Source organism: Notechis scutatus, chromosome 1, assembly GCF_049901735.1.
Source record: "Notechis scutatus isolate UNSWTSFEM ecotype Mainland chromosome 1, rNotScu1.2, whole genome shotgun sequence".
Taxonomy (NCBI): domain Eukaryota; kingdom Metazoa; phylum Chordata; class Lepidosauria; order Squamata; family Elapidae; genus Notechis; species Notechis scutatus.
In genome coordinates this window covers 302,982,466-303,009,891 of record NC_142009.1, presented here as the reverse complement: position 1 = coordinate 303,009,891, position 27,426 = coordinate 302,982,466, and the positions used below count along the sequence as shown (strand labels likewise).

Genomic DNA, 27,426 nt, shown 5'->3' with positions numbered 1-27,426 from the left:
ATCACATCCGTTTACCATTTTAGGGGATTATGATACTGCAAAGTTTGGACCCTTGATCTTCTTGCCAAAGATAAAATATTTATAGCATTTATTCTTTCTAGGTGAAAGAACCAGAAAGAGCTTCTAGAGCCAATGAATCTTTGGCACTTTGTGGGAGACAGATGAAATATGCAACTTTTTGTGTTAATACTTACTGTTTTCCCAAGTTTGATAATGGTTTTTTCAGCGTTGATGTGTTCCACAAAATTAAGATGGGGTTTTCTTCTACGATAGTCTTCTTCAGTGAATGGTATTTCTGGATCTTCCTGGATAGAATAGATAGGCAGAGAATGATTTTCTTAATGTGATCATTGTAAATTTCCCATGTTTTTAATATACAGTATTTCATCTGAAGGCTACTCAGGTCTTAATGGGAAGGAACTACTAGCATCGGTTATCTCTCAGTGGTTTATCTGAAAGATGGTATGAGATGCTTAATTATTATAAAAATTATAAAATTATAAAAAGATGATTAATCTCAGTTTTCAGGCTGGTAGAAAACTAGTCAGTAAAATTAATTATATTGTATATTTGTTTGCTTCTTCCATCACTCACCGGATCAAGAGGCTTGCTCCGTGCCCATGTCATTATTGTTGATAGAAGAATGAATAATTTCTGCTTTTCAAAGTGTTTTGATTCTGCATGTAATGCTGTAGTTTATAGTTTATAGGTTAATATAAATAGAAAATCACAAATATTGGGCTTTATCTTTCTCCAGTACTGCACAGAGAATAGCATTGCTAAATATTGCATTGTAAAATTCTTATAATGCCCACCTATCACCTGTGGGTGGGGTCAATATAGCTACATGGTCTATATGTATAGTGCTTAGTTGGAGAAGACAGAAATCAGATATCTTAATCCAGTCACAAAGAATACAATACACACATACCAGGATTTCACACTTTTTCACTACCTCTCCTTGATTGTTTTCTGCTTACAGTATATGATTATACACGCTAATTTTGAAGCTGAAGTGAATTTGAAAACATATGATTTAAGTAGTGTATGATAATCCTCTGTCTCATCACAAGGAGCATATCCTATACATTCCAATTTAAGCATTATGATAAGCATTGCTAAAGTTCTCCTGTGCACTTGGGTCAAGCCATTTAATCCAGCATTGTCATTAGATAGTCACTCAGTATGAATGCCTTAAGATCCTATACATTTAGCACAAATTAAAAAATAAGAAAACTACAGCAAGGTATGTCCAATTGAATTTCTGAAAGATTTGAGCAAATTATTTATAATTGAATGTTTCATTTGCTAAACTAGATTAACTGTCTAAAGTTTGGTAATACAAGATTACTGCATTCTATATTATTTAAAGAAGAAATTTGACTGACCTGTTGCTGCCCAGGTTGCCTCATCAATTTGTTTGGGGTCTTCAGTAATGTTATAAATAATGACATCACATTCTAACATGTGAACTAGCAGTTCATCTTGAGAAGTTGTCTAAAAACAAGCAATTTATCTTAGGTTATTTTGGGTTTTTTCCATTGATATTCATCTGATATAAATCTCTCACTGCCTAGCTGAATTTAGTCACCAAAGATAAAAATTGGCATGGTTATAAGGTAAGGTCACAGCTAGCTTTAAAACCATGGTGTTTTTTCAGTGATTTATCATCAAACCAGTATGAAATATCAATGGAATGCAACAAGGGAAGCACTGCAGAGGTATGGGATGCAAAATATAGAGTTTTTTTTTAAAAAAAATTAATAACAGTGCATGTATATAACTAAGCATATGAATACGCTGTATATGAATCAACTTCTGAAAAGACATATGTTGTCTGAACCTGTATAAGCGAAATATAGTTTCCAAATAACAAAAAATAATATTTCCAATATGTTTTTGCACAGGGAGACCACATTTATTTCTTTATTTTCCCCCCACCTTTTCATATACTGTATATTTTGTATAAAACTCAAGGCACCAGACATCCTCCTCCTAAGAGCAAAGAGCATTAAGGATACTATGAAAACTCAAAACTGGTTTTCATTGACATGTAATATTGAAGTATATGTAGAAAATGGCTGGAATTTGCATTGTCACAATACATACTTTATCATTTGTTATTCCTTTCATTACCCAAGAATGCCTATATCCACAGTATACTTTCTTTTGATGCTTTATATTGTAAGATCTTGCAATTTAAAAAATTCTATGTGAATCAAATGCACATCAAGAATCTATTCAATAAAATGAATACATACTGTATATACTTCCATGGCAAAATCTGGTTTAGTATTCTCTGGCTGTGAAAGAGTTCCCACTATTTGATATATTCCTTCTCTTGGTTTAGGGGGCCCAGTTTCAACAACTGATCTTCCTTCCTCATCTTCTTCCTCTTCTTCTGCTATTTCTTCCAAGGAGGCTCCAACAATACAACTGGCCAGATACTTACAAGGTACAATGAATGATAAGATGAGGAAAGGAAATTCAATGTTATTAATTACAGTTATTCATTATTCGGTCTGTCTGTCTGTCTATCTATCTATCTATCTATCTATCTATCTATCTATCTATCTATCTATCTATCTATCTATCTATCTATCTATCATCCATCTATCTATCTATCTATCATCTATCTATCTATCATCTATCTATCTATCTATCTATCTATCTATCTATCTATCTATCTATCTATCTATCTATCATCTATCTATCTATCATCTATCTCAATGTTGCAATCTAGGATTGTGCCTCCCAGTAGCAAGATCTGCCCTGTGGAACACACTCTCCCCTGAAATCTGGGAGGCACCACTCTTCCAGCCTTCCAGAAAGATTCAAACAGCTGGTTCTTCCCCCAAACATGGGATGGGGTCTACTTGGAGCCCAGCAATTGTTTGCTATTTGGGAGTGGTATTTTAGAGCCCCAGATGCTGTTTCATGAGATTTCATTTTACATATTTCCTCCTTTTGTGTTTTAGTTATTTTACTGTGTCACTCAGAGTTCTGATATATAAGATGAGCAACCCTGTTAAAATAATAAATTCTCTCACTCTAAACAAACAAACAAACAAACAAACACATAAATTCTCTCTCTCTCTCTCTCTTTCTCCCATCTTTCTACCCAATGTTCTAGGCAACATATTTCATGAAGAGCAGACAAGAAGCACAACCAAGAGTACTAGCTCTATCTGTATTGTAAGGCTATATTAACAAAATTTCGCAACATTGAAAGTTTTCCTTTCAATAGCTTCAATAGCTTCTTTTGGGGCTGTTCCAAAGCATCACTGCTCCAGAAAAGTGACATCTTCTATTTGCATTCTCCCAAACTTCTGACATATGTATCACTATGTATAGCTTCTCCCTGGATGTTCTGGTAGGATAGGTTGATGCTGTTTGGAGTAGGCATACTCTGGTTATTGTTTTTGGTTTTTAATTTTCTGAAGGCCTCAGTGAATCAAAGTATCAATCAAAACTGGACCCCAAAAGGAAGCTATTCGAAGGCAATAATACCCAGATCTTGGTTGTTCACCAGAAATTTGAGATAATCTCCAAGTAGCCATTTGAAAATTAAATGGATATATTATAGGTACACCATCTGAATAGGTGTCATCACTTTGTGAAAGTCACAGGTGATTAGCACATGATCAGGATATAAATGGGATGATAAATAACCTTTCTAGATGACACAACTGTCCAGAAAAAAAAACCTCTTAAAACACTCTATGACCACTACATATGATAGGCCTGACATTATTTGAGACAAGCTCATGGAAGACATGTAGATCTAAGAACCAACTTCTAGGGTAGGAAGGCTAGAATTCCCAAACAGTGGAAATTTTCTATTATCAGTCCAAATATAAGTTCCAGAAATTCAGGAAGGAATCCTATGGAGCAAAAATTGGTACAGCAGCAACATCCCAAGCTACAGCCCATTTCAACAAGTAGGTATTCATATCACGTCTCAATCACAGAATTCCTGATTACAAATAAGCCCTGCTCACAATTAGCCCCGCCCCTCCAGCCATGGTGTTGCAGTAATGTAAGAGACTGAGTAATCTGTCTTTCACTGTACAATTATATCTTCAGTAACTTACAGTTACCTACACTGCCACATTCAGTTATGCTCATTGCTAAGGGGGAGTTTGAGTCTTGGCTTTGCCAAAGTATTGGAGAATATATAGCAGTGATCCCCAACCTTTTTTATGCCGCAGCCCGGTACCGGCATCAGCTGGGCGCCGCGCCCGGCATCGCATCAGCTGGGCGCGCCATCTTTTTGATGAAAAAGTGCTTCCGGTGACCTCACCGAAGCACTTTTTCATCAAAAAGATGGCGGCGCCAGCTTCAATGAGCTTTTCCGGTACAAATGGCTTTCTACCCGGAAAAGCTCACCGAGCGCTGGCGCCATCATCTTTTTGATGAAAAGTGCTTCTGGTGAGCTTTCTACCCGGAAAAGCTCACCGAAGCACTTTTTCATCAAAAAAAGATGGCGGCGCCCAGCAACCAGCGGCCTGGTAGGACTTGTTCCGCGGACCGGTACCGGTCCGCGGACCGGTGGTTGGGGACCCCTGATATATAGGATACTTATGTTTGCATGAGAAACTAGACAACCACATTTTAGCTTAAAATCTTGTGTGAACTCCCATGTATTTAGTCAATGGGTGTGGATTAACACTAGAACTTTTGATGAATTGAATTAACTGAATAAACCATTGCAAGTATGTTATACATTGAGGCATATGGGCAGTTCAAAAATGTGAACAATAAATAAAATATACAAAACAATCAAAATCCTGTCCCAGAAATTGGGGGGAGGGAGTACAAAGATACAGATATGAGTATACAAAAGCCACAAGGTTTAATCTCCTTCACAAAATATGGTTGGCAGAGTCCAAGAGACGAGACTTTTCTGTCCTACCTCTCATCCTTTGGAATATTATACCCCATGAGGTAAGATCCACCCTCACTTTCTTTAGCCTTCCAAAAGGGCTTTAAAACATGGCTTTTGGAAGTGGTTATTGGATTAAATAGTAGATTCCACGTTTAACTCATTGTATACCCTTTTGACTTTGTTAATTGTGTCAATTCTGTTTTTATACTTACTGTTTTAATATTTTTGCAATAATACTATTTTTATTATGTTGTAAGCAGCTCAGAGTTGTGTGGCAGCAAGATGGCCAGCATATAAATTTAATAAATAAGTTTTAAAGAATGAAATAAGATCTAGGGGTTGGGCAGGTGGTTACAAAAAAAGCTATGAAAATACTATACTTGGTTAAAAGCAACATAGAAGAAAGGCCTAATTTGGGCAGAAAATATGATGTTGTCCAAAGTCAAGTTGATTCTTTTCATGCCTCTTTTTTGATTCATATCAAATAATTACACTCTTCATAATCTTTATTTATCCACTAGGACAGAATATATTGAGTTCATGATGACTGACTTCCTGCAGATAAATATCAGAAGGAGGGCTCTCAAAACATGTAAAACTGTAATTGACATATAATCACTTTGTAAATTGTTTTGAAGATAAAACATTACAATACTTCAAATACAGAGTGGGGTTTAGAGATTAAAACATTGAGAAGATCCTTGAATACTAGCAGTCCAACCCCTAGATGTTATTACTACAGATGATCTCACTGAATATTGGGGATTGGAAAAATCAGCTGTTTTGAATGACTGTAGGAAAAGTAGGTTATCTTGCATTAAACTTATGCCTTCAACGACCCTCTAAAAAGAATGCAAGTGACCAGCTGTCTGCAAGGGATATACAGTATAAATCCTTCCAATCCCTTCCATCCAGACAGATCTGAAGAAGCGTTTTGGATGAGAAGCGAAACGTCTTCAAAGAAAAAAACAAGAAAATACAGTTGCCTCCTGAAAAAGCATATTTGGGACAACCACGATCTGGATGAACTGAGAATCTCTATAGACTTTTATAATTTATATATCACGACTAGAAAAAAGCCGCGTGGATTCCTTCTCCAATGCTTCCCCTCCTTTCCAACCCTCGCTACAGGTGACGACAATGTCATTCATTCAGTCGCCTCCGACTTTCCCGTAACTTTGCTGCGAGGGAGATGCATCTGGCGGGTCCGCGGCGTGCCCCGAAGCGGATCTCCACCCACCCTCCCTCCCTCCCGTTTCTGAGCAGTGCAGCCCAGCCTTGCGCCCCCCACCTTCCCAATATTTCTGCCGCCATAGCTGTCCAGATGGTTGAGGAAGATCCGTTGGCTGCGAATGATCTCCTCTGCCTCCGCCACCGCCTCCTCTTCGTCCGACATGGTTGCAGTTGACAAAAACGCCCGGAGGTTGCTGGGCAACCGACCCACGCGCTTGGCACCGGGGGAGGGAATGGGAGGAGGAGCAAAAAGGCAGGCAGCCAAAGATGGAAAAGGGGGCGGGGCTTCAGACTGAAGGGAAATCTCCCGTCCTCCGCAATGCTCGCCTGCGACGCGGGCCTGTTCTATAACAAGTCGGCGTATCGGAGCTGGGGAAGCGGGTGATTATTATATCCCGATGGACCGCATCGCTCCTCAATCGAACGCCCAGTGATGAAAAGTGCAGTCCAACCACCCTGGAGTGTTAAGGGCATGCTTTCTGAAGCATACAATTATCAAGCCAATTTGGTTTTGGGTGCAGATTTTAGCATGTAGGGGAAATAAAGGGATAATAATTGAGAGGAAACAAACTTCCATCCATCCATCTCTTGTGTGTACATCTAATCTGAAACACTGGCTACATTTACTTATTATTTTATATCAATTTTTCTTAACCAAAAGGTCGTCAAAATCAAAATTATGCGCCAGCCTATTTTCAAAAAATAATTCAGTATTAAAATCCCTTCAAACTATTACGAGAAATGATAGAGGCAGTAAGTGCATCATTTTTAATTTTTAATATAGTAAATATTGATAAATGTAACCAATACAAACAAAAGTTCCATATTTTTTTAAAGTGAGAAAGGATCCTAAACTCTTAGGATAAGACCCATTTACAGATCATGTATGTGCCTTTATTTAAATGTACAACTGCTAACATAAATCAGTAAACAATAAGCATGGCTAGGTTAGTCACAAAGGAGTACGAAGTTAGCTATGTAAAGTATATTTCCTCCCATAGGTCTAAATGTGATCATACATCTACTCAATAGTTTGTGCACTTTATATTTTTAAACAAATGTACAAAATGAAATACAGCATTATAACAGTTAAAAGTGTAAATTCCTGGACTAAATTCTCAGCTAGGTCCTAGGATAAAACGATCACCCAAATAAATCCAAAGGCGCAAGACATATTTAAGTCCTTCAAACTATAAGTTCATCTGTCTGAGAACTAGGAATGTTATCATTATATAGCAAAATGTCTGGTGCTGCTATGACTGCTATACAAACTTTCATTTAAAAACAGGCCCTTTTTGTAAGCAGTAAAAATTAAAAACAAAAAACTACAGCACCACTGTTAGCAAATTTCATATTTAGGTACCTAATTTGTTCTCTCGATTCAAATCCAACTTGACTCTTTGGTTTTGAATTAATATTGTGTTGTACATTAATTTAAAACAATGGTTAAAATACTAAAAGGTAACAGAAATATTTAGTAACTGGGAATATATTAAGGCGTGCAAAATACTTTCCAATATACTATACATTGTGTAAACATTTAAACTGTAAGTAACCCTTTATAGAATATGCATTTCATTTTAACAAAAACTGTAAGAAAGATGGGGCTTTATGAAGAATGCACTTTTTTAGTTCTTTATCTTTGTGCTTATACCATTTGTATTTCAATTGATGAATACATTCATTATGCCAACAATTCATCTTCTGTTCAGTATTCGAAGTTTGCAACCTATACAATAAACACTGCTTTTTACTGCTCACCAGTATTGGGCTTAAAATTGTAAATGGAAAATCTATTTTACTAAGCTTGGCAAGGCAATTTTCTGTTCATCATAAAATTCCAAGTTAGTCTTGGAAAACACGACTGTATTGTGCAAATTTTGAACAAGCATTATCTTGTTACAAACATTTAATGCCAACTGCAACATTGCTAAAACTAAGCATTGAGTTAGTACAGATTAAAACTCAAACATTATTCAATCACTTGAAAGAAAATTAACCAAGACTATAACTTTGTTTGAAATTTTGAGAACAAATTGAGTTGTTTACTGAGAACAGCTTCAGTTATAAAGGTTATAGATAGTGCCATTACAACTAGTAGAGCAACTAATGTTAAAAGCAAGGAATGCAAGTTAAACAAAGTATTCCTTTTCAAGTTCTCAGCATAAGCTGCTCAAAATTCTCAGTTACATTTTTTGGAACTCTCTTTTGGTTGTGAATTCAATCAGGACTGCCCATCGCTTTTCAAATCTTCTAGTCTTTGTAGTAATGCATTTCCAAAAGCTTCTCGATATGCTGGGCTAACTGAATCTAACAAAGAGTAGACAGTCTCATGGTAGGGATTCTGTAAACTGTCATCCATCTGGTCAAAATCATAAGCAACCACCTACAAAAGAAAAATATATTTCAAAAGTAAGAAAGGATCCAGTACAATATAAACACATGGATAAAGTAAGACAACATAAAATGTTCTGCAGACCTGTTCCCCCCCCCCCCTTTGGATATTTAAAAGACAACCCACAACACAGAATTCTCAAGCCTGATTAATACTAAAGATGTATTTCATGGATTTTTATAGTTACAGTAAATGGGGTAATTATGAAGCATTTATTGCATCAAATTACTGATTCCTGGAAATTTATTTTCTATATTAAATATTTGGAACTTAAGGAAAAGTAGGCTGCTTTTGTAACAATGTACTGTTGTTTACTAAATAGTCTGCAGCAAAATACTTAAAATATATACACAAAAGGAACATTACCCTGAGTCCTGCTTCTGTTAGCTCTAGGCAATATCTGTTCTTCTCCCTAGTTTCCACATTGATGTATGCTACCTCTTCAACACATGGGAGATTTTTAGAGACAAACATGTTGCTCACAGCAAACAAAACATCATTCACAACAGCTTCTGCTTCTATTCTCATGTCCTTCACATCTGTTCCTTCAAAATGGTTCTCAGTTCCACTGTTACTGGATTCATCCATGAAATTATAATCAGTCTCCATTCTGCACATAAAAATATGTGAATAATATTTAGTACATATCCAAAGATGCATTTATTCAGCCAGAACTTTTAATAGATTTCTAAATGTGATGTGAATTTTCAGAAAATTTAGAACCATAATTACAATTTGTAACAACATTTAGGCAACGGGAAATTCCAAACAGAACACAAACTTTAAAAAAAACAAACCTGGATTTTAAAATTTTGAAAAAATCACTTCAACCTTAATTTCATGATTTCAAAATGGAAGCCTTTGGTGCCCTCACTGGTTCTGAAGTAATTGATCAGACAACACTGTATTCAACACAGATAAGGCTATCTATTCTTTTTTCTACTTAACCTCGTTTATTATTATTTCCAGTCTAGGCATGTTTCTTGGAAACTTCCTTACCACTTGCTGCAACCTTCAATTTTATAGGTCATTTCTTTCTTATCATTCTCAAGCGCCTCTAAGATCCTACAATCCAGAGACACATATTTCTCATCAATCCCTCAGTATTTCTCAGTATTTCTTGTGTGACACAACTCCCCACTGAGAACAATGAAATATATGTAAGTCAAAATTGACCTGGGGGAGTCTTTGGTGCTCTCTGAGCTTGGTTGTTGACTTGCCGATCTTTTATTACCCAACTGGGGAACCCTATCAGTGAAACTAAATGAAAATACAGGTAGTCCTTGACTTACAATTCATTTAGTGACCATTCAAAGTTACAACAGCACTGAAAAAGTGACTTATGACAATTTTTCACAGTTATGACCAGTGTAGCATCCCCATAATCATGTTATCTAAATTCACATGCTTGGCAACTAGTTCATATTTATGACCATTGCTGTGTTCCAAGGTTCAGTGATCGCCTTTTGCGATCTTCCGACAAGCAAAGTCAAAGGAGAAACCAGATTCACCTAACAACCGGGTAATTAACTTATCAACTGCAGTGATTCACTTAACAACTGTGGCAAGAAAGGTCGTAAAATGGGACAAAAGTCACTTAATACATCTCACTCAACAACAGAAATTTTGAGCTCCATTGTGGTCATAAGTCGAGGACTATGTGGCGATAAACGTACAATTGCAAAACATCTGTACAAATGCATACAGGACACTCTCCAGCCAACACACCACAACTGAGATGGAGAAGCTTCCCTGTTTCTCTAGCAACCATGGAAGTTGTAGTCCCAACACCTCTGGAAGACCCCAGGTGGGGAATGTGTGCAAATGTATGCAAATGCAGCAACTGTTTTGGTTGCCGATTTGATTCCAGCTGCAATTCAAAGTGCTGGTTGTCACCTTTAAAGCCCTTCCTAGCTTGGGACCAGGTTATATGAGGGACCGTTTCTTGCCGGTCACATCTACCTGACCCACTAGAGCAGGGAGGCAAGAAATGTTGCAGGTCCTGTCCCCTAAGGAGATACATCTGGTGGTACCCAGAAGAAGTTTTCCGTGGTGGTTCCTTCTCTCTAGATCAGGGGTCACCAATCTTTTGGACCTCAGGAACCACTAAATTCATAATTTTAAATCCCACGGACTACTAATATTAATAGTATTTAGTGCAATATAAAAAATGCAAATAGTTTTTCAGTGGACCACCAAATTTTTCTCACAGACCACCAGTGATCCACAGGCCACCAGTTGGCGACCGCTGGTCTAGATCATCCCCCCAAAGTTTAGGCTGACCCCCCCCCCTCTAATGTCATCAAAAAAGCACAACAAATGTTCTTTCTGCGCCAACTCAGAAAGCTCAAACTGCCCAAGGAGCTGCTGATACAGTTCTACAGAGGAATTATTGAGTCTATCATCTGCACCTCTACAACTGTCTGGTTTGGTTCTGCAACCCAACAAGACAGACACAGACTTCAGAGGATAATTAGGACTGCAGAAAAAACAATTACTACCCACCTGCCTTCAATCGAGGATCTGTATACTGCATGAGTCAAAAAGAGGGCAGTGAAATCCCAGACATAAACTGTTTCAACTCCTTCCCTCAAAACAACTTATAGAGCACAGCACAGCAGAACAACTAGACACAAGAACAGTTTTTTTCCAAAAGCCGCCACTCTGCTAAACAAATAATTCCCTCAACACTGTTCAACTATTTACAAAGTCTGCACTACTATTACTGTTAATCTTCTCATCACTCCTTATCACCCATCCCCTCCCACTTGTGACTGTATGACTGTAATTTTGTTGCTTGCATCCTTATGATTTATATTGACTGTTTCCTAGTATGATTTGATTGCTTATTGTACCCTATGACTATTAATAAGTATTGTACCCGATGATTGACTCTTGACGAATGTATCTTTTATGTACACTGAGAGCATTTGCACCAAGACAAATTCCTTGTGCGTCCAAACACACTTGGCCAATAAAGAATTCTATTCTATTCTATTCTATTCTATTCTATTCCTTATTCTAATTCTTATTCTAATTCTCTATTCTATTCTATTCTATTCTAACACTCTAAGACTCTGAAGATGTGGTTCTGCCAGTGGGCCTGGGGAACCCAGAGGGGGATGGAGCCATAAAAAGGCTAGTATGTAATGTGTGTTGCCACTGGGGTGGGGTGGGAGGTTATTCTTTTATTATTTTTTATTACGTTTATTTCTTTTATGTTGCCCTTTTTATGTCCTGGTAAGCCGCTTTGAGTCGCCACGTGCGAGCGGGCGGCAATATAAATTTAATAAATAAATAAAACAAAAACAAAAATAAATAAATAACGCAGGGCAGATGCCAGCAGCGGATGCCCCTTTCTCTCCGACGTTGCAACTCAACAGTCGGATCGCCACCACCGCGGTCCCCCGTGCAACCCCTTCCAGTTGCTTTCGCCCTCCGGTCGCGACGGCATTATCTACCCATATCCATTCTCCTTCGGCGTCTGTCCGTCGGATAGGTCTTGCATGAGAATTGCTCCCGGCCCCCTCACTAACGGAGACGATAACCTTCTCGCGCGCGCTCTCTCTCACTCTGCTCCCAACAAGCGAAACCCCTCGCTTCGCCCCTTCTCACTTTCCAAGCTGTCACGTGCCACCATCACCAGAGTCCGGCGGCTCGGGAGGGGGGGGAAACACAAGAGGCGCCACTTCCGGTTGCCGATGGAGCTTGCACGTGGTTTAGGGCTAAACAGTTTAAAGCTGGCTGAGGACCTCTGGGAGTTGAAGTCCACAAGTCCTAAAGTTGCCAACGTTGGAGACCCCTGGTTTAGGGAGAGGGAATCGTCGGATTGCGGATCCAGGGATGTATTTCATTAAGGATAAACCTCTTTTAGGACATCATGATTTCACTGCGAAAGTACGAATAGGCTTTAAAAAACAACAACAAATCGCCGTTGTAAATTAACATTTGCATTAGGACGTGATGATTTCATTGCATATTTCATTGCATTGCGAAAGTACGAATAGTTTAGGCTTTAAAAAAACAATAAACCTTGGATTCATCTCCACTTTGGATTTAGTTTTGTCTTTTATACGTTTTTCCACCAAATTAATATGACGTCTTTAAAAAAAAAAAAAAAGAGGAATGGTGGGAAGCCCCTGAGTATCTCCCTGCAGGCGCTTGTGGATGTTCCCGTCCTTTTTTATGCTGACGTTGACTTGCAAGCTAAGGGCCCCTCCGCTGCTCTTCTTTTTTTTTTTTTTTTGTCCTTATCTCTATGTTCCAAAGGTCACGTGACTTCTCCGGTCTCCTTCCCTGGGCCTTCTCTTCCTTCCGCAGCCCAGAAGATGACGAGGCTTCCTCGCAGGGTTTGACGTCCTCCGAAGCGTGGCTACGCGATCCAAGCGGAGCGGCGCAACGACTTGGCCTCGCCGCCCCCAAACAGCGGGGCGAGGAAAGGGGGCGGAGAGGGAGAGAGAAAATAACAACCTCGCGGCGAGGCTTCTCCGTGGGACGGCGAGAGAGGATTTTTTTTGCCGCGGGGTGGCGGCGGGAAGGAAGAAGCCGAAGACCTCGTGGACCGTGAAAACCACCCACGGCCGGCCCTTTAAATTTCCCGGCCGGAGTTGGGGGGCAGGCCTCGGAGAAGATGGCGGCGGTTTGAGAGGCGAGATGGAACCGCCCGGTCTTGGCGGTGCTCTTGCGACGTGAAGCCTCCTCGGGCAGGACTTGAACAGACGAGTCGGGAGGCTCTTTCTGACCACTAGCCGAGACCCCGGACGGGGTCTCCTTTCCCTCTCAAGCAGGCTTATTGTGCGGGTTCCCCGTCCCCCCCGTCCCCGCTTTCAACTCACTCTGACATTCAGTGACAGCTTCGGCACGCCCCTTTCTGGAGTTCCTGACTGGTGGGGCTGTCGACCGTCCTCCCCACCCCCCGCCATCCATTTTCTGTCCTCTTGAACAGACCCGCGTCTGGCAGCTCCCGAAGACCCGTTTTGTGACTTCCTGGCTCCCGTCCTCCAGCCCTCGCATCTCCTTCCCTGCACTTCCCATCGACTTCCCCCCCCCTCCTCCTCCTTTCTCTCTCTCCTTGGCCATCATGCCTTGGCCTTTCTCGGAGTCGATCAAAAAAAGGGCCTGCAGGTATCTGCTGCAGAGGTACCTGGGGCACTTTCTCCAGGAGAAGCTCAGCTTGGAGCAGCTCACGCTGGATCTTTACCAAGGCACAGGCTGCTTGGCCCAGGTGCCTCTAGACAAATGGGTAAGTGATCCAGTTCCAGCTGGCAAAGGAGGAATTGTCTTTTGACAGGTATAGCCAGCTTGTTTGTTTCAGTTTCCTGCCCGCCTTCTGATTATTGTTCTGATTGTCATTGCCTTGACAAAATATTAGAGGGCGCTAGAGCATATTGAGACTGTTTGGAGTAAACCAAGTTTAGTAAGATGTAAAAACAGATTTACCTGTGAGCAATTCCCAAATATTTGGATCATAATCCAAGTAATAATTTCTATCCTTTCAAATTGAAGCTGTCAATGGTGGTGGGATTGAAGCCAAAATGGATTTTTTATTTTATACTTAAGGAGAGAGAAAAAGGGAATAATAAAAGAAATGGGAAACCTCATTCAGGTTGTTTTCAGTTGGTTCACTTGGAAGAAATGCAAATTCATGTTAGAGTTATGGTAACTTCTGAATCAACTCACATTTTGATACATTTTATTTAGTACTGCTGAGCGATAATAGTTTCAAAAAGATGCCAGGTAAGGAAAAATTATCTAGATTATGGAAATTCTAGTATGGAAATAGTACTTGACCATTGCCTTATGATTTAAATTGTGAGATGAATGGATTAGTAGGATTACTAGGTCCCTAATTGTATTGTTTGCATGATCCTGTGAAAGTGTATTCACAACTCATAGCTATGGTGTATTTGATCAAATCCATATTTGACAGCATTATAATTAGGGATAAAGATGGGTTTTAAAAAAGTGATTCTATGTAGAGAAGTGCAAATCATGCCTTTATATTTTAATATAAACACCAAAGGTCTTTGTAAACAAACACTTGTGATTTTATGCCTCAGTTTCATAGATGAGTTTCATAGATGACATTTTAGAAAAGGGTTTTTTTTAAAACTAAAGTCTTATTTTGTAGAATATTTATCAGTATCTTTCTGTATTTTTATATTTTAATTGATACGGAAAATATTACAATTCAACCCTAGCAAGACAGAGTGGTTGTGGGTATTTGGACCCTCTGGAGACAGAGTATTTCCATCTTTCTGTCTGTCTGGGGTTGCACTACCCAAACAGACTTGGTGCACAATCTGGGGGTCTTTCTGGACTTGTGGCTCCTGCTTTTGGTGATGCACCAGTTGCACCCATAACTCAGGTCAATTCAAGGTAGTGGTAGTTATCTTTAAAGCCCTATATAGCTGGGACTGAAGTACCAGAAGGACTGCAGGACTGCCTTTTTCCAAAGCCTCTACCTGCCCAACCATATCTAGCAGGATGGGCATGCTGCAGATTCTGTCTGCCAGAGTGTGTCTGCTGGCAGAGATTAACAAATGGCATTTTTTTGCTATGGCCCGTCCACTATGGAACATTGTCTCTTTGGAGATTAGAATAGTCCCAACTCTATTAACCTTTCCTAAGGCCTAAAAACCTCACTATGTTTCCAACCCTGGGATGCTGAATTTTATTTATTTTTATTCAATTTTTATGCTGTCCATCTCCTCTATAAGGTGACAAGGTGACAGCTATGTGATTGTGTTAAGGGCCCCCATTTTCTGACTGCATTGCTAACTAGCCAAATATCATGGCTATAAATGTAAATTTATTTTGTTTCTATTGTTTTATTCTTTTTTAAATGTTTTTTGTATTTTGATTGTAATATATATTTTTTGAATTGTAAGCTGCCCAGAGTCATTTACTGAGATCGGCATCTATAGAAATTGAATGAATACAATTAATTGAAATAAATTATTTAGTTTTAATATAGATATTTATGCTTTTAGGAAATTTGGTTGAAAGAATCTTATGATTTAGGAATCTTAACTTTCTGTAGAATTTCTTAATCAGAAACTTTGTAGCTGAGAAAAAAATATGAATTAAAATTTGGCTACTCACTGGTTGCCTTCATTCAGTGATTGTGTTTCTTATCTGCTGCAGAATGCATTTTCCTTCAGTCTGTTCTTTCAGACTGAAAGAGCTTCAGTCTGTTCTTTCAGTCTGCTAAATGTTCTCCTTGGGAAATTTTCATCATGGTATTGAGCATCTCTAGAGTTGTTTCCTTTCTAGCTTTCTTTCTCCCTTTTAAAATACTTATAGCTGTTTACATTGGCCTTCAATGCATTATGATAACATTGCTTTGACTCAGGTTACCAGAAGAAGTAATTGTTAGCAATGACTTGTTAAGGCTTTCATGTTGCTTACAATTAGTAAGCAAAGCCTTTTTGTTCCATTTAGCATTAAACATCATCAGTAAGTCTACCTATTAAAACTTTTTATTTAATTCTCTAATTTAAGTCTAATACCTACTAAATATAGACATTAGATGAGGAGGCTCTTTTTAGAACAATTATAATAGTTTCTGTGTTATGATAAAATGTGAAAATGATAATGATGGTATTGGTAGATGCAAGATAAGCTTCATAACATTTGTCCAAGTTCATATTACTAAGATTTGATAACATTTCTGTTCATATAATATCAACAGCCAGAATTCTGTGTGCACTATTTGATCTGGAGCAGCTTCCCTGTCTTTGCTTATTCTACCTTTTAATAAAATATAGAATATTACAAAGAGAGTTTCTCTTTTGACTTGAAATGAATATTTTTATGTATAGGAAGGTAATTATCAAGGTTAAGGCAATTCTAAATATTGACATTTAAAGTGCAAAGTTGAGAAGCCATTGGATTGATTTGTAGGTAAGATATGTGTACTATGACCGTACTTTATTGCCCAACAGTTGTGGATCTGAAATGTTTAGTCCATATATATGAAACATTAATCAAACTGGGTTTAGTAGCTTATTGAAAATTGGTATTACTTGCTATTTTCTCAATTCTTCAGTTTGATTCTCTGGAATATTGCAGTCATTTTGATGGTTTTCTGATTAAAGCAAATAATGTTACTTTAGGGTGTTTTGAATGAAGGTTTTAGGAGTGCAAAATTAAACACACAAATTTTTCTGCCTTGTGACAAACCAATTAGTGGGTCTAATTCTGCCTAAAGCTGACTCATATTCTGATTCATATGTAGCAAAGAAGGTCCACTTACATTGTAAAATGTCATTCTTCTAAATGGTAAGGACCCTTCTACATTTGAGGCTACTTGATTTTTTGGTAGTTTGCCGTGGCTTATTTGCTAAGCTGTCTGATAAGTTGTTCATGTTTGTTGAAGTCCATCTTGGAAAATGATAAATGTAGTATGAGTCTATTCTTTGCATAGCCACATTTGCTTATTTCAGTTGCTATAGCCTGAGGATGTAGAGAGAGTCCCTGGAGAGATGCAGTTTATCACATCCATTCGTGTCTCTTTGGGCAGAAATGTTATCCAAGATTAAGCACCTGAAAGAGATTTTTCATTGTCCTTAGTTTTACCTGGTCTCTAAATGTATCTCCTGATAATTTCCTGGATATCTCAGTCGTATTCAGTACCATTTTTATGGAGTCTGGCTTCACTGGACACAATCCTACTTATTAAGCACTCAAAAAACCAACCTCTCTTTGCCCCGATGGCTACCAAGTAGGATCTCCCACTCAGGAAGGAACAGAATTACTTTGGTACAGTTCTTCCAACCCATTCAGATGGGCCTGAAGGATACTTATTAGACTTCTTGGAGGCTTCTGATATTGATTATAAGACAAAGGTGATCATGTTTTCCTCCACGAGAGTCTCTCTCTGGGTTATTAATGAAGGAAACCAGCTTGGTTTCAGCCTCATGCCTAGGCCTCAGTCTTGATTGTCACAGGTCTAGATGTAATCTGTTTCTTCTATTCTTTCCACAACTTCCTCTAATATTTAAGTTCTGTTTGGTGAGCTTTTTGTAAATTTGTTTTCTTTGATGTTTTGTATATATTTAGTGTCCTGTATTGTGACTGACATTTTTAGAGCTTCTTAAGCCTAATAAGCTCCCTGGGTGATATTTTCTACAGTAGTGGGTTATGTTAGGGGAACAATATTGACTATGTCAATGTTATGAGAATAACTACAGGAATATGCAATTGAGAACATCTCTAATGATAAAGATGTCTGAGCTATAAGTTGAATTCTTTATGAAATATTGTATGTTCTTAAATGAACACCATTTTCTGTTATGTGCATTTTTATGGGATTGTTTTTAATTAACTTTTCAGTGTTTCAATATTTGAAAGCATTTGCCTTGTTACAGTATTTAAAAATGTCATTATCAATGTACTACTATTAATATTTTTCCACAGCTTTTTATAACTGATTACCACAGTAGCATGTGGCTTACATAAGCACAAGTAGTTGTTGGCAAGTATGACAGGCATTTTGCTAAAAAAATAACAATTTATCTTAATTGTGATCACCCTTATAATCATTTTACCTGTTCTGTTAAGTATGTTTATCCGTGTCTATGACATTAAATTTTGCAATACTTAAAATGATAGTGATGGTTAATTGGATTTGTTGACACTGGATATATGAAGCAAAATGTATTAATGTATTGCAGCATGGAAGTTATAGAAATGGATGTACCCAGCCATATTGAGTATTTCTATGAATGCATATCCGATTTGCATTAAAATTAGAGATTGCCGTGGAGAAGGAAATTAAGGGATTTTTTTGTATTATATAATAAGAACTATGATGCATCAGATGAAAGAGCTAGATATATACAGTATTCTACCATATTTTTTCCCCACAATGGCTAATCAGATGTCAGTAATTAGATTACAAGCTGGACATGAGTACATTATTATTTTTCATGTATGTTTTGCACATACCAGAACCAGTATGCTCATTGTGATTAGTAGACTTTGGTAATTTTAGCCTGTTTTCCCATATTTATGGGCTTTGGGAGGCAGCCAAATGGTGGGATCTAATAACCACACACCAAATACCAAAATGTATTTAAAAAAAATATATCCACATTTCCACATATTGAAAACACCCTTTGAAGATTGAATCTAAAGCATTGTACTACCCTAGCTGAAACTTGTATTTTTTTAGGCAGCTAAACCTAATTTGCCCTAGATGCAGAAGAGAAATTAATTATCCATATATATGTTAGAATTGTAATTAGTATTACAAATTCTGATAATAAATATTACGAATTTTGTGTTTTTCTTCTCTTTGCTTAGAGCCTGAACGAGATTCTGGAATCTGCAGATGCTCCATTGGAAGTTACTGAAGGATTTATTCAGTCAATATCTCTGTCCATTCCTTGGGGCTCTTTGCTTCAAGATAACTGTGCCCTTGAAGTAAAGGGCTTAGAGATGGTCTTCAAGCCAAGGCCATGTCTAGGTAAGTTAATAAACAACAGTTGCTTGTCATTACATATTCTATAATTTTTTTTGCATGTTAGAAGATAAGTGGATTAGTGTAAATCAGTGCTTCTCAACCTTAGTGACTTGAAAATGTGTGGACTTCAACTCCCAGAATTCCCCAACCAGCAAAGACTGGCTTGGGAATTCTGGGAGTTGAAGTCCATACACTTTCACTGATATAAATGAACTAGTATCACAATACAGGTAGTTCTCGCTTAATGTCCTTAATTGGGACTGGCAACTGTACCACTGAGTAGGGATCATGTGATTGCCTCATATCTCAATAGAAGTCCTGGCAGTCCTGATTCCAGTTTAAACAAAACATTACATGATGGCATCACATGACCTCCTGCTGGTTTTCCTGTTGACTTTGCCAGCTGAGAAGGTTGCAAATGGTGCTCACATGACTGTAGGGACACTGTGATAAGTGTGAGGGCTGATGATAAGCTACTTTTTCAGCACTGTTGTAACTTTGAACTGCAATAAATAAATAATTGTTAAGCAAGCACTACTTATATCCACTTAATTTTTGCTAGATGGAATGTTTGAATATCAAATAGATACGATATCATGGGGCAGTGTGTATGTTTGCCCATGTCTGATCAGATAATAAGGAAATAAGTATCACTGCAAATAATCTCATTGACTCGGGACAAAGGATATTGGTTAGTGTTCAAATGTATACATTTTTGGCTCAAATACTTTATTTCAAAACTATGATATCCTTTGTCTTGTAAACAAATTTATGTTACTTTATAAACACCTTTGTAGGCTATCGAGATGTATATAGATTCACTGTGTTTACAACCTGATATTGTAAAGAAGAGATTGGACAGCCACTTGTCTGAAAAGGTATAGAGTCTCCTGCTTGAGCAGGGGATTGGACTAGAAGACCTCCAAGGTCCCTTCCAACTCTCTGTTATTCTGTATATTATAAACTCACATCTGATCTAAAGTTTCTTTATAAAATAACAGTCTTCCTTCTGCTTTTCTTTTGTTCAGAAACTTGACCGTAACTACATTATTAGATCTATTTTCTGAATCCTGACCAAATGGGAAAACCAGTCTTATTTTATCATTATGTAGCCATATCATTTTCATATATCATGTTCATACTTGGAGAAGTCCTGCTTTTCATTCAAAGGCAATATAAGTTTGTTGATTGGCGTCTTGGAGCAGTTGGAAAAACCCTCAGAATGCTTAAGACCAAACATTACATTTATTGGACGTTTGTAATATAATTATCCATACTTGCATGTTCTGCTGTAGAAGTCTACCATTTTGACAACTATAGCAGAAGAATAAATTTATGTATTTCATTGATCTTGAAATATTTGGAAAGAACATTTTTTCTCCATACATGAATGAAGTAAAAGTAGATATATCCAGAGGTGGTATTCAGCGGGTTCTGACCAGTTCTGGAGAACCGGTAGTGGAAATTTTGAGAGTTCAGAGAACTGGCAAATACCACCTCTGACTGGAGATTTTACAGTATCTTTCCCCTGCCATACCCACCAAGTCACGCCCACAGAACCGGTAGTGAAAAAATTGGAATTCCACCACTGGCATATATCCTACAATCTAATTTACTCCACAATATTACTTCTCTAGTTTTTACTTTGCTACATTTAATGTTACTAGTGTAAAGTTTCTATGTGAATAAATATAAACTTTGAGAGGATTTTCTTTTTCTTTACTACATTGGAAATCACTGCTGTGTGCATAGAAAGTATCCATCAGCAATGTTTTGCTGATTGAGTTCATGATTTACTATTACTGACTCATCCTTATGATTTAATATTAATAATGGCTAAAGTTGATTAAAAATAAAGCATGTTTGACTTCTTTTGGTAGCTTCTAGTTCAGAACCAATGTATTGGTCAAGCTTTATGACGAGTAGCATGCAGCTTGCAAAGGAATGTCTTAGTCAAAAACTGACAGATGAACAAGGAGAAGGGTCCCAGCCTTTTGAAGGACTTGAGAAATTTGCCGAAACAATTGAAACAGGTACTGTTTGCTTCATAAATTGCAAAGCAGATTAACAGTTAATCGAAAGTATATTTTGTTAATTAAGTCACAATAATTGTCAATTTTTAAAATGTTGTATTATTTAGTAACATATGCAGAAGGTGTTACTGTGTTGTGATGGGACAGGTTTGCATGCATAAACCACTTTCACAATATTTAGAAAAGGGGTTCCAGTGACAATGTTCCAGATGTTCATTCAGCAGTCTCTTGCCCAATATTTTAGCCCTTAAATCTAGTAACAGTCAAGGCAAATTGGTGCCAAATAAGAGTCAAGGGACCAAGGGTAGCTGGACTTACGTCTCTTTTAGGGTCGTAGCGGTTCCAAATGGATGATGAGTTTAACTCCACCCTCAGGCTCAGTCTGGTCATTCCTTCATCAGTCAGCAGATGCTTGGAAATAGTAGTGTCTACTTAGATGATGCAAGATTATATAGTTTTTTAAGTATTTATTTCCTTCTGGCTTAATATGTGATCAATTATGATTTATAAACTGTAGTTTATTGCTCAGTGTGTTGTGTATTGGATTTGTCTTGATAATACAATTCTGCCTAGTCTGAATCTAGCAGGTGTAACACTATTTCTTATCTTGGTATTTTTACTATAGTTTTAAGAAGAGTGAAAATCAATTTTTTAGACACTGTTCTGAGAATTGAACATGTGCCAGATAATTCTAAAAGTGGAACAGCACTGGAAATTCATATTGAGAAGTAAGTAGGTTTTGTTTATTATTTTAAATGATGTCTGGAAGAGAATCAGTACTTTATGAGATAAAATAAAGGTTATATTGTATTCCTCAATAATAGAAGTTGACATTAATTATGACTAAAGCAATAATGATTAGGGTTTTAAACATGTAAGAAGATATAGGAATTTTGTAATTAAGTTAGTGCATTAATGTTATTAGAGGTTAAGCTGCATATGCTTCTGTGCCCATGTGATATAGTAATGTTTTGCTAGATTTTTATGGAGATTCTCAATCATCCAGGTCCTGGTTGTTCCAAAGGTGCTTTTTCCAAAAGGCAACTGGACTTTCTTGGGGTTTTTTTCTTTGAAACTATTCATGTGATATAAACAAGAAAATTGTAAATTTATATTCTATCCTTATTTCATTATTGATTTCACTGTTTACAGAACAGTGTACTGTGATGAAACTGCTGATGAATGTTCTGGAAATGTGCATCAGCCCACAGCTTTTGCTCACAAATTATTACAGCTGTCAGGTGTTTCTTTCTTCTGGGATGAATTTCAGGCATCAGCAAAATCCTCTCCAGTCTGTTCCACTACACAGTTGGTAAAATACTTTTTCTTTATTATTGTATTTCTATAGCACCAGAAATTCAAATGTCAAAATATAGTTAAATTTCTAATGTTAAAAATGTTTTTATTCCATTATTGCAGTGTTTCTAATTTTGTGCTTGTACTGAAAAATTGTGCACTATAGTTTTGTAATGGCTTGAATACATATATTTCTGTACACAGCCAAGAAAGTGTGCTTATGTATTACCTCTATATTTTTATTTATGTATTTTAAAGTTAACAGAACCAAAGCTTTCACCTAGCTGGAATCCAAAAATTATGTACGAGCCACATCCTCAACTAGCACGAAACCTACCTGAAGTTTCTCCTTCAGATCCTGTGCAAATATGTAAGTTGATTGGAAGGATGGAACTGAGTCTTACATTAAAACAAAATGAAGTGCTTCCAGGAGCAAAGGTTAGTTGTTGATTATAGTCATGTTTTTTTTAAACCCTTGGTACATGATATTCCAGTCTTGGTATAGATATCTCTCTTAATTCTGCATTCCATTTTTCCTTGATAAAGCTTTTTTTGTATATAGTTGAACTCTTGTTTAGTCCACTGTGTAAAAGTGAAGAATAAGCATGTCGTAATCATTAAGCCGTTGCATGTACATTATTTAAAATCACTACAGATAATCTGAAATGTGTGTCACTAACTGCTGCATGCTTGCTGTCTAGGGTTTGATCTTTTTTTCTATTTTAAGGCAAAGGGCAAAAGAATCAGAATAAATAAATATAACTAAATAAGAATACATACAATTAAAACAGCAGTGTTTCAGTTATAGATCCAGACAAGAAGAAAAAAATCAAGTTAAATTAGTACAATGTCATTTGTAACATGTTAAAATAAAATTATTTAACTAGTAGCCACCCCTTGTCAAGTTTAATTCAAAGGCAAGAAACAAGTACATTAAGAGCAAAACAATAATAGCTTTTCTTTGAGTTTTTGCAGAACTAAAACTTGTGTGCTTCAATATTAGATAGAGAAACTATTGACAGCAGAAAACAGAGGAACAAAGAAATCTTTGAAATAATCCCAAAGTGTCAGGTGCAAAGAATCAGGTCTATTTATAAAATTGTAACATAAAAATGTATTCAAGCCTGTACATAAGAATCTGATCAACTAAAGTACAACACTACATTGGTACCAGATAAGGATCAACAGAATTCAGGAGGGTTTGGACTTGGGACACTTGTAGGAACACAGTGACTCTAAACTGATGATGTACTTAACTCCACCTCCACCCTCCTCTGCCTGCTCTTCTCCTATAAAAGGATCTTTTTAAAACATGAGAGCTGGGTTTTTTGGTATCTCTTTAATTAAATCAATGCTACTTGGAGACTCAATTTTAGTCAGCATATAAAGTAGGTATATATACAGTAAAACCTCCACAGTTGCCCACCTCCCTAAGTTGACCATCTCCCAAAGTTGACAGATCAATTGTATCTATAGCTTTTCAAGTACATATTTCCTAAGTTTTACTTGACTTATATGTTGTAATATACCTTGGTGATTCTGAGTTTGGTTGTTTTCTTGCAGATGTTTCATTATCCAACTGTGCAACATCATCAGACTGATAATGTTACCTAGTTGGGTAATGAAATGTCTGCAAGAAAACAACCAAGCTTAGAGGGAACCAAGGACTTCCCAGTTCAACCCTGACCCACAAATATTCTTTTCTATTAATATCATATATTTCAGATGTTTAAGCATGTCTGCACATAGCCTTGGAGCTCGGGTTGCTAATTTCTATGTATGTAAAAAGAGATAGTTCAATTTGGAGATACTAAAGAACTTTTATAAACAATTAAGCTAAAACATATAAATGCTACTCAAAAATAATATGCAAGCTGCATTCCAATAAATCATTATATTTCACAGACTATCCACAGTATATTTCATAAGATAAAGAATTAAAAGTTCTGTTTTTGTTCAGTGGCAAGATTGATAACTGAGAAAACAGGTTCTTATAAAATATATTAAATCTTTTTTTTTTAGTTGGACGTAGATGGACAAATAGATTCCATACACCTGTTCCTGTCACCAAGACAGGTACATCTTTTATTGGATATGTTTGCAGCCATTGCCAGACCAGGTAAGTTGAAACTGTGTTGATTCATATGACTGAAATAAAGGGAGCAGCCTAAGTTTTGCATGTTGCCACGGTTTTAAATATTTGCTAGGCAACTTTTAATGGGGAAGCATGGCTGATAATGTTATTCCATCACTGGAACAATGGGGCTGAATTCTTTCAAATATAGGCTTTGAAGCCAAGGTGAGGAAAATTGTGTTTCCTGGGACTTTGGAATTAGATACCTTATTCTTCTATTTTGTGTTTCACTGCAGAGAATCCTGGCAGAATAGAATTATCTAATAAAGACAGAAAAAATCGGCCAATGCAGCAGGAAGATGAGTATCGGATTCAGATGGAGCTCAATCGTTACTTGAGAAAAGAAACTTTGCCAGTAGGCACACAGTCTGATCTGAGTTTTTATGAAGCTGAGGCAGCTAGAACTCCTTCAAGTCGTGGTGAGCAAACAACCCAAACTTCATAGGGTGGGGGCATATTGCTATTTTTATGGGTTTGCACATAATACTAACTTATGATTTTTAAATCATGATTTGTGGACTTGACCTTATAGAATTAAACATTGCATTTAGCCAAAACCAAACAAGCCACATAATAGTTTAGCATAAATCAGCGACTGAAGAATAGAGTTGTAAGAAATTCAACATTATTTATTTTCTTCATTTCTACTCCTCCACAATCCAGAAGGGTTGACAGCTTGCATTAAAAAGTCATTAAATATTTACAATACAACCCCTGTACAATCAGCAAAACAACACCACTCAAAATGGAAGTATTTTTATGAATAAAAGCCCGAGTAACATCAGTTCATACTAAATATTTTAAAGTCATTGAATAATGTTAAATATCACATCTATTTCAAACGTCTCAGAGTGAAAGAAAAGGATTTAAGCTAAGCACCTAGACATCAGATTTAATTTTTAATATGGTACATTTTTACTAACAGCAATCCCAATGTCACTCTTGTGACATAGCAAGAAACAATGAGACAAAAGTACAAGCATATGTAATATTCAGATTCCACCTTTAAAACATTTGTGTTCCAACATGAATTTGGGAGTGGGGAGAAGTTGGTGTAGAAGAAATTGCAGGTAATCTTAAGTTATGAAGTGGCTTTTAGGGAAATATATATGATTCAATACACAATACACATATATTGTTTTCTTATTTCTCTGTGTGTGACATAATGTATTATTCAATGCTTGTGCTTCTTTTCTAAATTGTGATTCTCTTCCACATAAGACATTACATAAACTCTGGAATAATGCTATTTTTGAGACCTACAGCTTTGTGTATTTCCTTAAATTGTGATTGATTTTTTAATATTGAATGTTACAAACAATATCTACTCTTTTAGAAGAAGAGGTTTTTTTCTCAATGGCTGACATGGAGATGTCTCACAGTCTTTCTTCATTGCCACCTCTTGGAGAACCACCAACCATGGATTTGGATCTTTCTTTAACTAGTACATATACTGCTACCCCAGCAGGATCTCCACTTGGTGCTGCAGTGGTATGTAATACTTAACAGTTTGTATTTGAGTAAAGGAACTTTGTGTGTTTGGGGGTGATTGTGTTTGTAGAACATACTAAGCTAAATTTAGTGAGAAACATGGCCAAAAACATGCATGCCAGTTATCCAACATATAGTCACATTTACTACCCCAGTATCAATCCTGCCTTCTGTGGGTCTGAAACCACATTGCAACACGTTTTGTGCTGGTTAATTGTCCAGGTTTTAATATATGTTTGTAAATAGTAAAGTCCATAATGGCCTGATAGGCTTTGGAGCCAAATGAATGAATTGTGGACAAGCTAATACTCATCCTGCACCAGCTCATTTGTTTCCAAAAATTTGTATTTGTTTGTTTGTGTTACTACATCTTGTATGCTGTTGTATTTTTAGAGACACTGAACCGCTTACGAGATTTTTATAATAAGATTCAAAACAAATATTGGTACAGTTAAAAACAATGAAAATTGTATGTCACTATTCACACATGGTATAATTTTACTTCTCTCCAGATCCCTTCTGAAGAGTCATATTTTTTTATAGATGTCCAAAATAGTAACAACAAACAAACAAAAAACCACCAGTAAGATGATATCTAGGGGCATACTTTTTAAAGGAGGGGAGCCATTGCTGAAAAGACTTAAGCCCAGGTTCTTGAAGCTGGCATTCCAGTAGTGAGGGGGCTCACAACAAACTCCTTCTCCTGGATCTTGCTGGACAGTCAAAATTACCTTGGAGAATGTGGTCACATATATACAATGCCTGAGCCTGTTAGGGCTTTAAAGGTATATATCAGAATCTTGAATTGTACCCAAAAACTATCTGGCAGCCATTACAATTCCCATACTAGTGGTATTACATTGGTGAACCTTGGTATGATCATAACTGCAGAGATTGCAGTACATTTTACAGCTGAAACTTTTGGATGGCATTCAAAAGCAGCTGCACTTAACCTAATTGTTATAATCAAGCTGTGAGGTGACAAGAGCATTAATGACTGTGAATAAGTGATCTAGGAAAGACTGCAAGAGGCATACAACAAGTAATTGTGCATAGAGACATATGGTTATATCCACCATCTGGAAAAACAAGAGTCATGAGTTCAAATTGCAGCATAGCTCCATCTAGGAGAATGTTGCCCAATATGAAAGATGGGCTATCTTGACTAAATTAGCTTCTCAATTCACAGCTACTCTATCTTGGTAGGATTCAGCTTAAACCAGCTTTGCCATTTAGCATCCAAAAGCTTTCAGTGGTAGTCAGTGCAGGGCATCTAGACATATATAATGGGGTGTTATCAGAATATTTATACTACTTCACATTGTACCGGTGCTAGTTCCTATGGGTTTGTGTAGAGTTCAGACAGTAGTGGGGAAGAGAGTAAGCCATCCAAGAACCATAACAGAGTGGCTGAAGGCTTGACTTCTCTCTGTCTACCATATCTGGAAATGCCCACTTTATGAGTGAAAACCATTGAAGAAAAGAGTA

General features: G+C 37.1%; 3 protein-coding genes across 4 annotated transcripts in view; 1 reads left to right on the top strand and 2 right to left on the bottom strand.

Moving 5' to 3' along the window:
* The window catches only part of AK7 (adenylate kinase 7), a 45,663-nt gene extending 39,311 nt beyond the window's left edge, over positions 1-6,352 (bottom strand). The window contains exons 1-5 of the mRNA XM_026679382.2: positions 6,180-6,352; positions 2,262-2,447; positions 1,389-1,497; positions 595-689; positions 195-305 (exon numbers count right to left, since the gene is read on the bottom strand). Coding sequence (XP_026535167.1) covers positions 195-305; positions 595-689; positions 1,389-1,497; positions 2,262-2,447; positions 6,180-6,284 — 606 coding nt within the window. The 5' untranslated portion in view covers positions 6,285-6,352. The remainder of the gene's footprint in view (positions 1-194; positions 306-594; positions 690-1,388; positions 1,498-2,261; positions 2,448-6,179) is intronic.
* Positions 6,353-6,879: 527 nt separating this feature from the next.
* GSKIP (GSK3B interacting protein) lies at positions 6,880-12,476 on the bottom strand. Of its 2 annotated transcripts, none has more exons than XM_026679385.2 (3): positions 11,978-12,476; positions 8,883-9,126; positions 6,880-8,507 (listed from the first exon to the last, which is right to left on the bottom strand). In XM_026679385.2, the coding sequence occupies exons 1-3, from the start codon at positions 12,022-12,024 to the stop codon at positions 8,346-8,348; spliced, it is 453 nt and encodes a 150-aa protein (XP_026535170.1). In that variant the 5' UTR covers positions 12,025-12,476; the 3' UTR covers positions 6,880-8,345. The 2 variants fall into 2 exon arrangements, with proteins under 2 accessions (XP_026535170.1, XP_026535172.1); XM_026679387.2 differs by having other exon boundaries at positions 12,132-12,226.
* A 381-nt stretch (positions 12,477-12,857) lies between these two features.
* Positions 12,858-27,426, top strand: part of ATG2B (autophagy related 2B) — a 51,749-nt gene continuing 37,180 nt past the window's right edge. Inside the window, exons 1-9 of the mRNA XM_026679383.2 lie at positions 12,858-13,758; positions 18,825-18,987; positions 20,865-21,017; positions 21,643-21,745; positions 22,170-22,329; positions 22,572-22,751; positions 24,336-24,432; positions 24,684-24,866; positions 25,784-25,938. Coding sequence (XP_026535168.2) covers positions 13,597-13,758; positions 18,825-18,987; positions 20,865-21,017; positions 21,643-21,745; positions 22,170-22,329; positions 22,572-22,751; positions 24,336-24,432; positions 24,684-24,866; positions 25,784-25,938 — 1,356 coding nt within the window. The 5' untranslated portion in view covers positions 12,858-13,596. The remainder of the gene's footprint in view (positions 13,759-18,824; positions 18,988-20,864; positions 21,018-21,642; positions 21,746-22,169; positions 22,330-22,571; positions 22,752-24,335; positions 24,433-24,683; positions 24,867-25,783; positions 25,939-27,426) is intronic.

Bases quoted from the DNA above. Each gene is read 5' to 3' on its own strand.
- GSKIP (XM_026679385.2), bottom strand. From the start codon at position 12,024: ATGCAAGACCTATCCGACGGACAGACGCCGAAGGAGAATGGATATGG. The intron at 9,127-11,977 runs GTAGATAATGCC...TTTTATGTGCAG, and splicing joins CCGAAGGAGAATGGATATGG to AATGGAGACTGATTATAATT. The intron at 8,508-8,882 runs GTAATGTTCCTT...TTTCTTTTGTAG, and splicing joins TAACAGAAGCAGGACTCAGG to GTGGTTGCTTATGATTTTGA.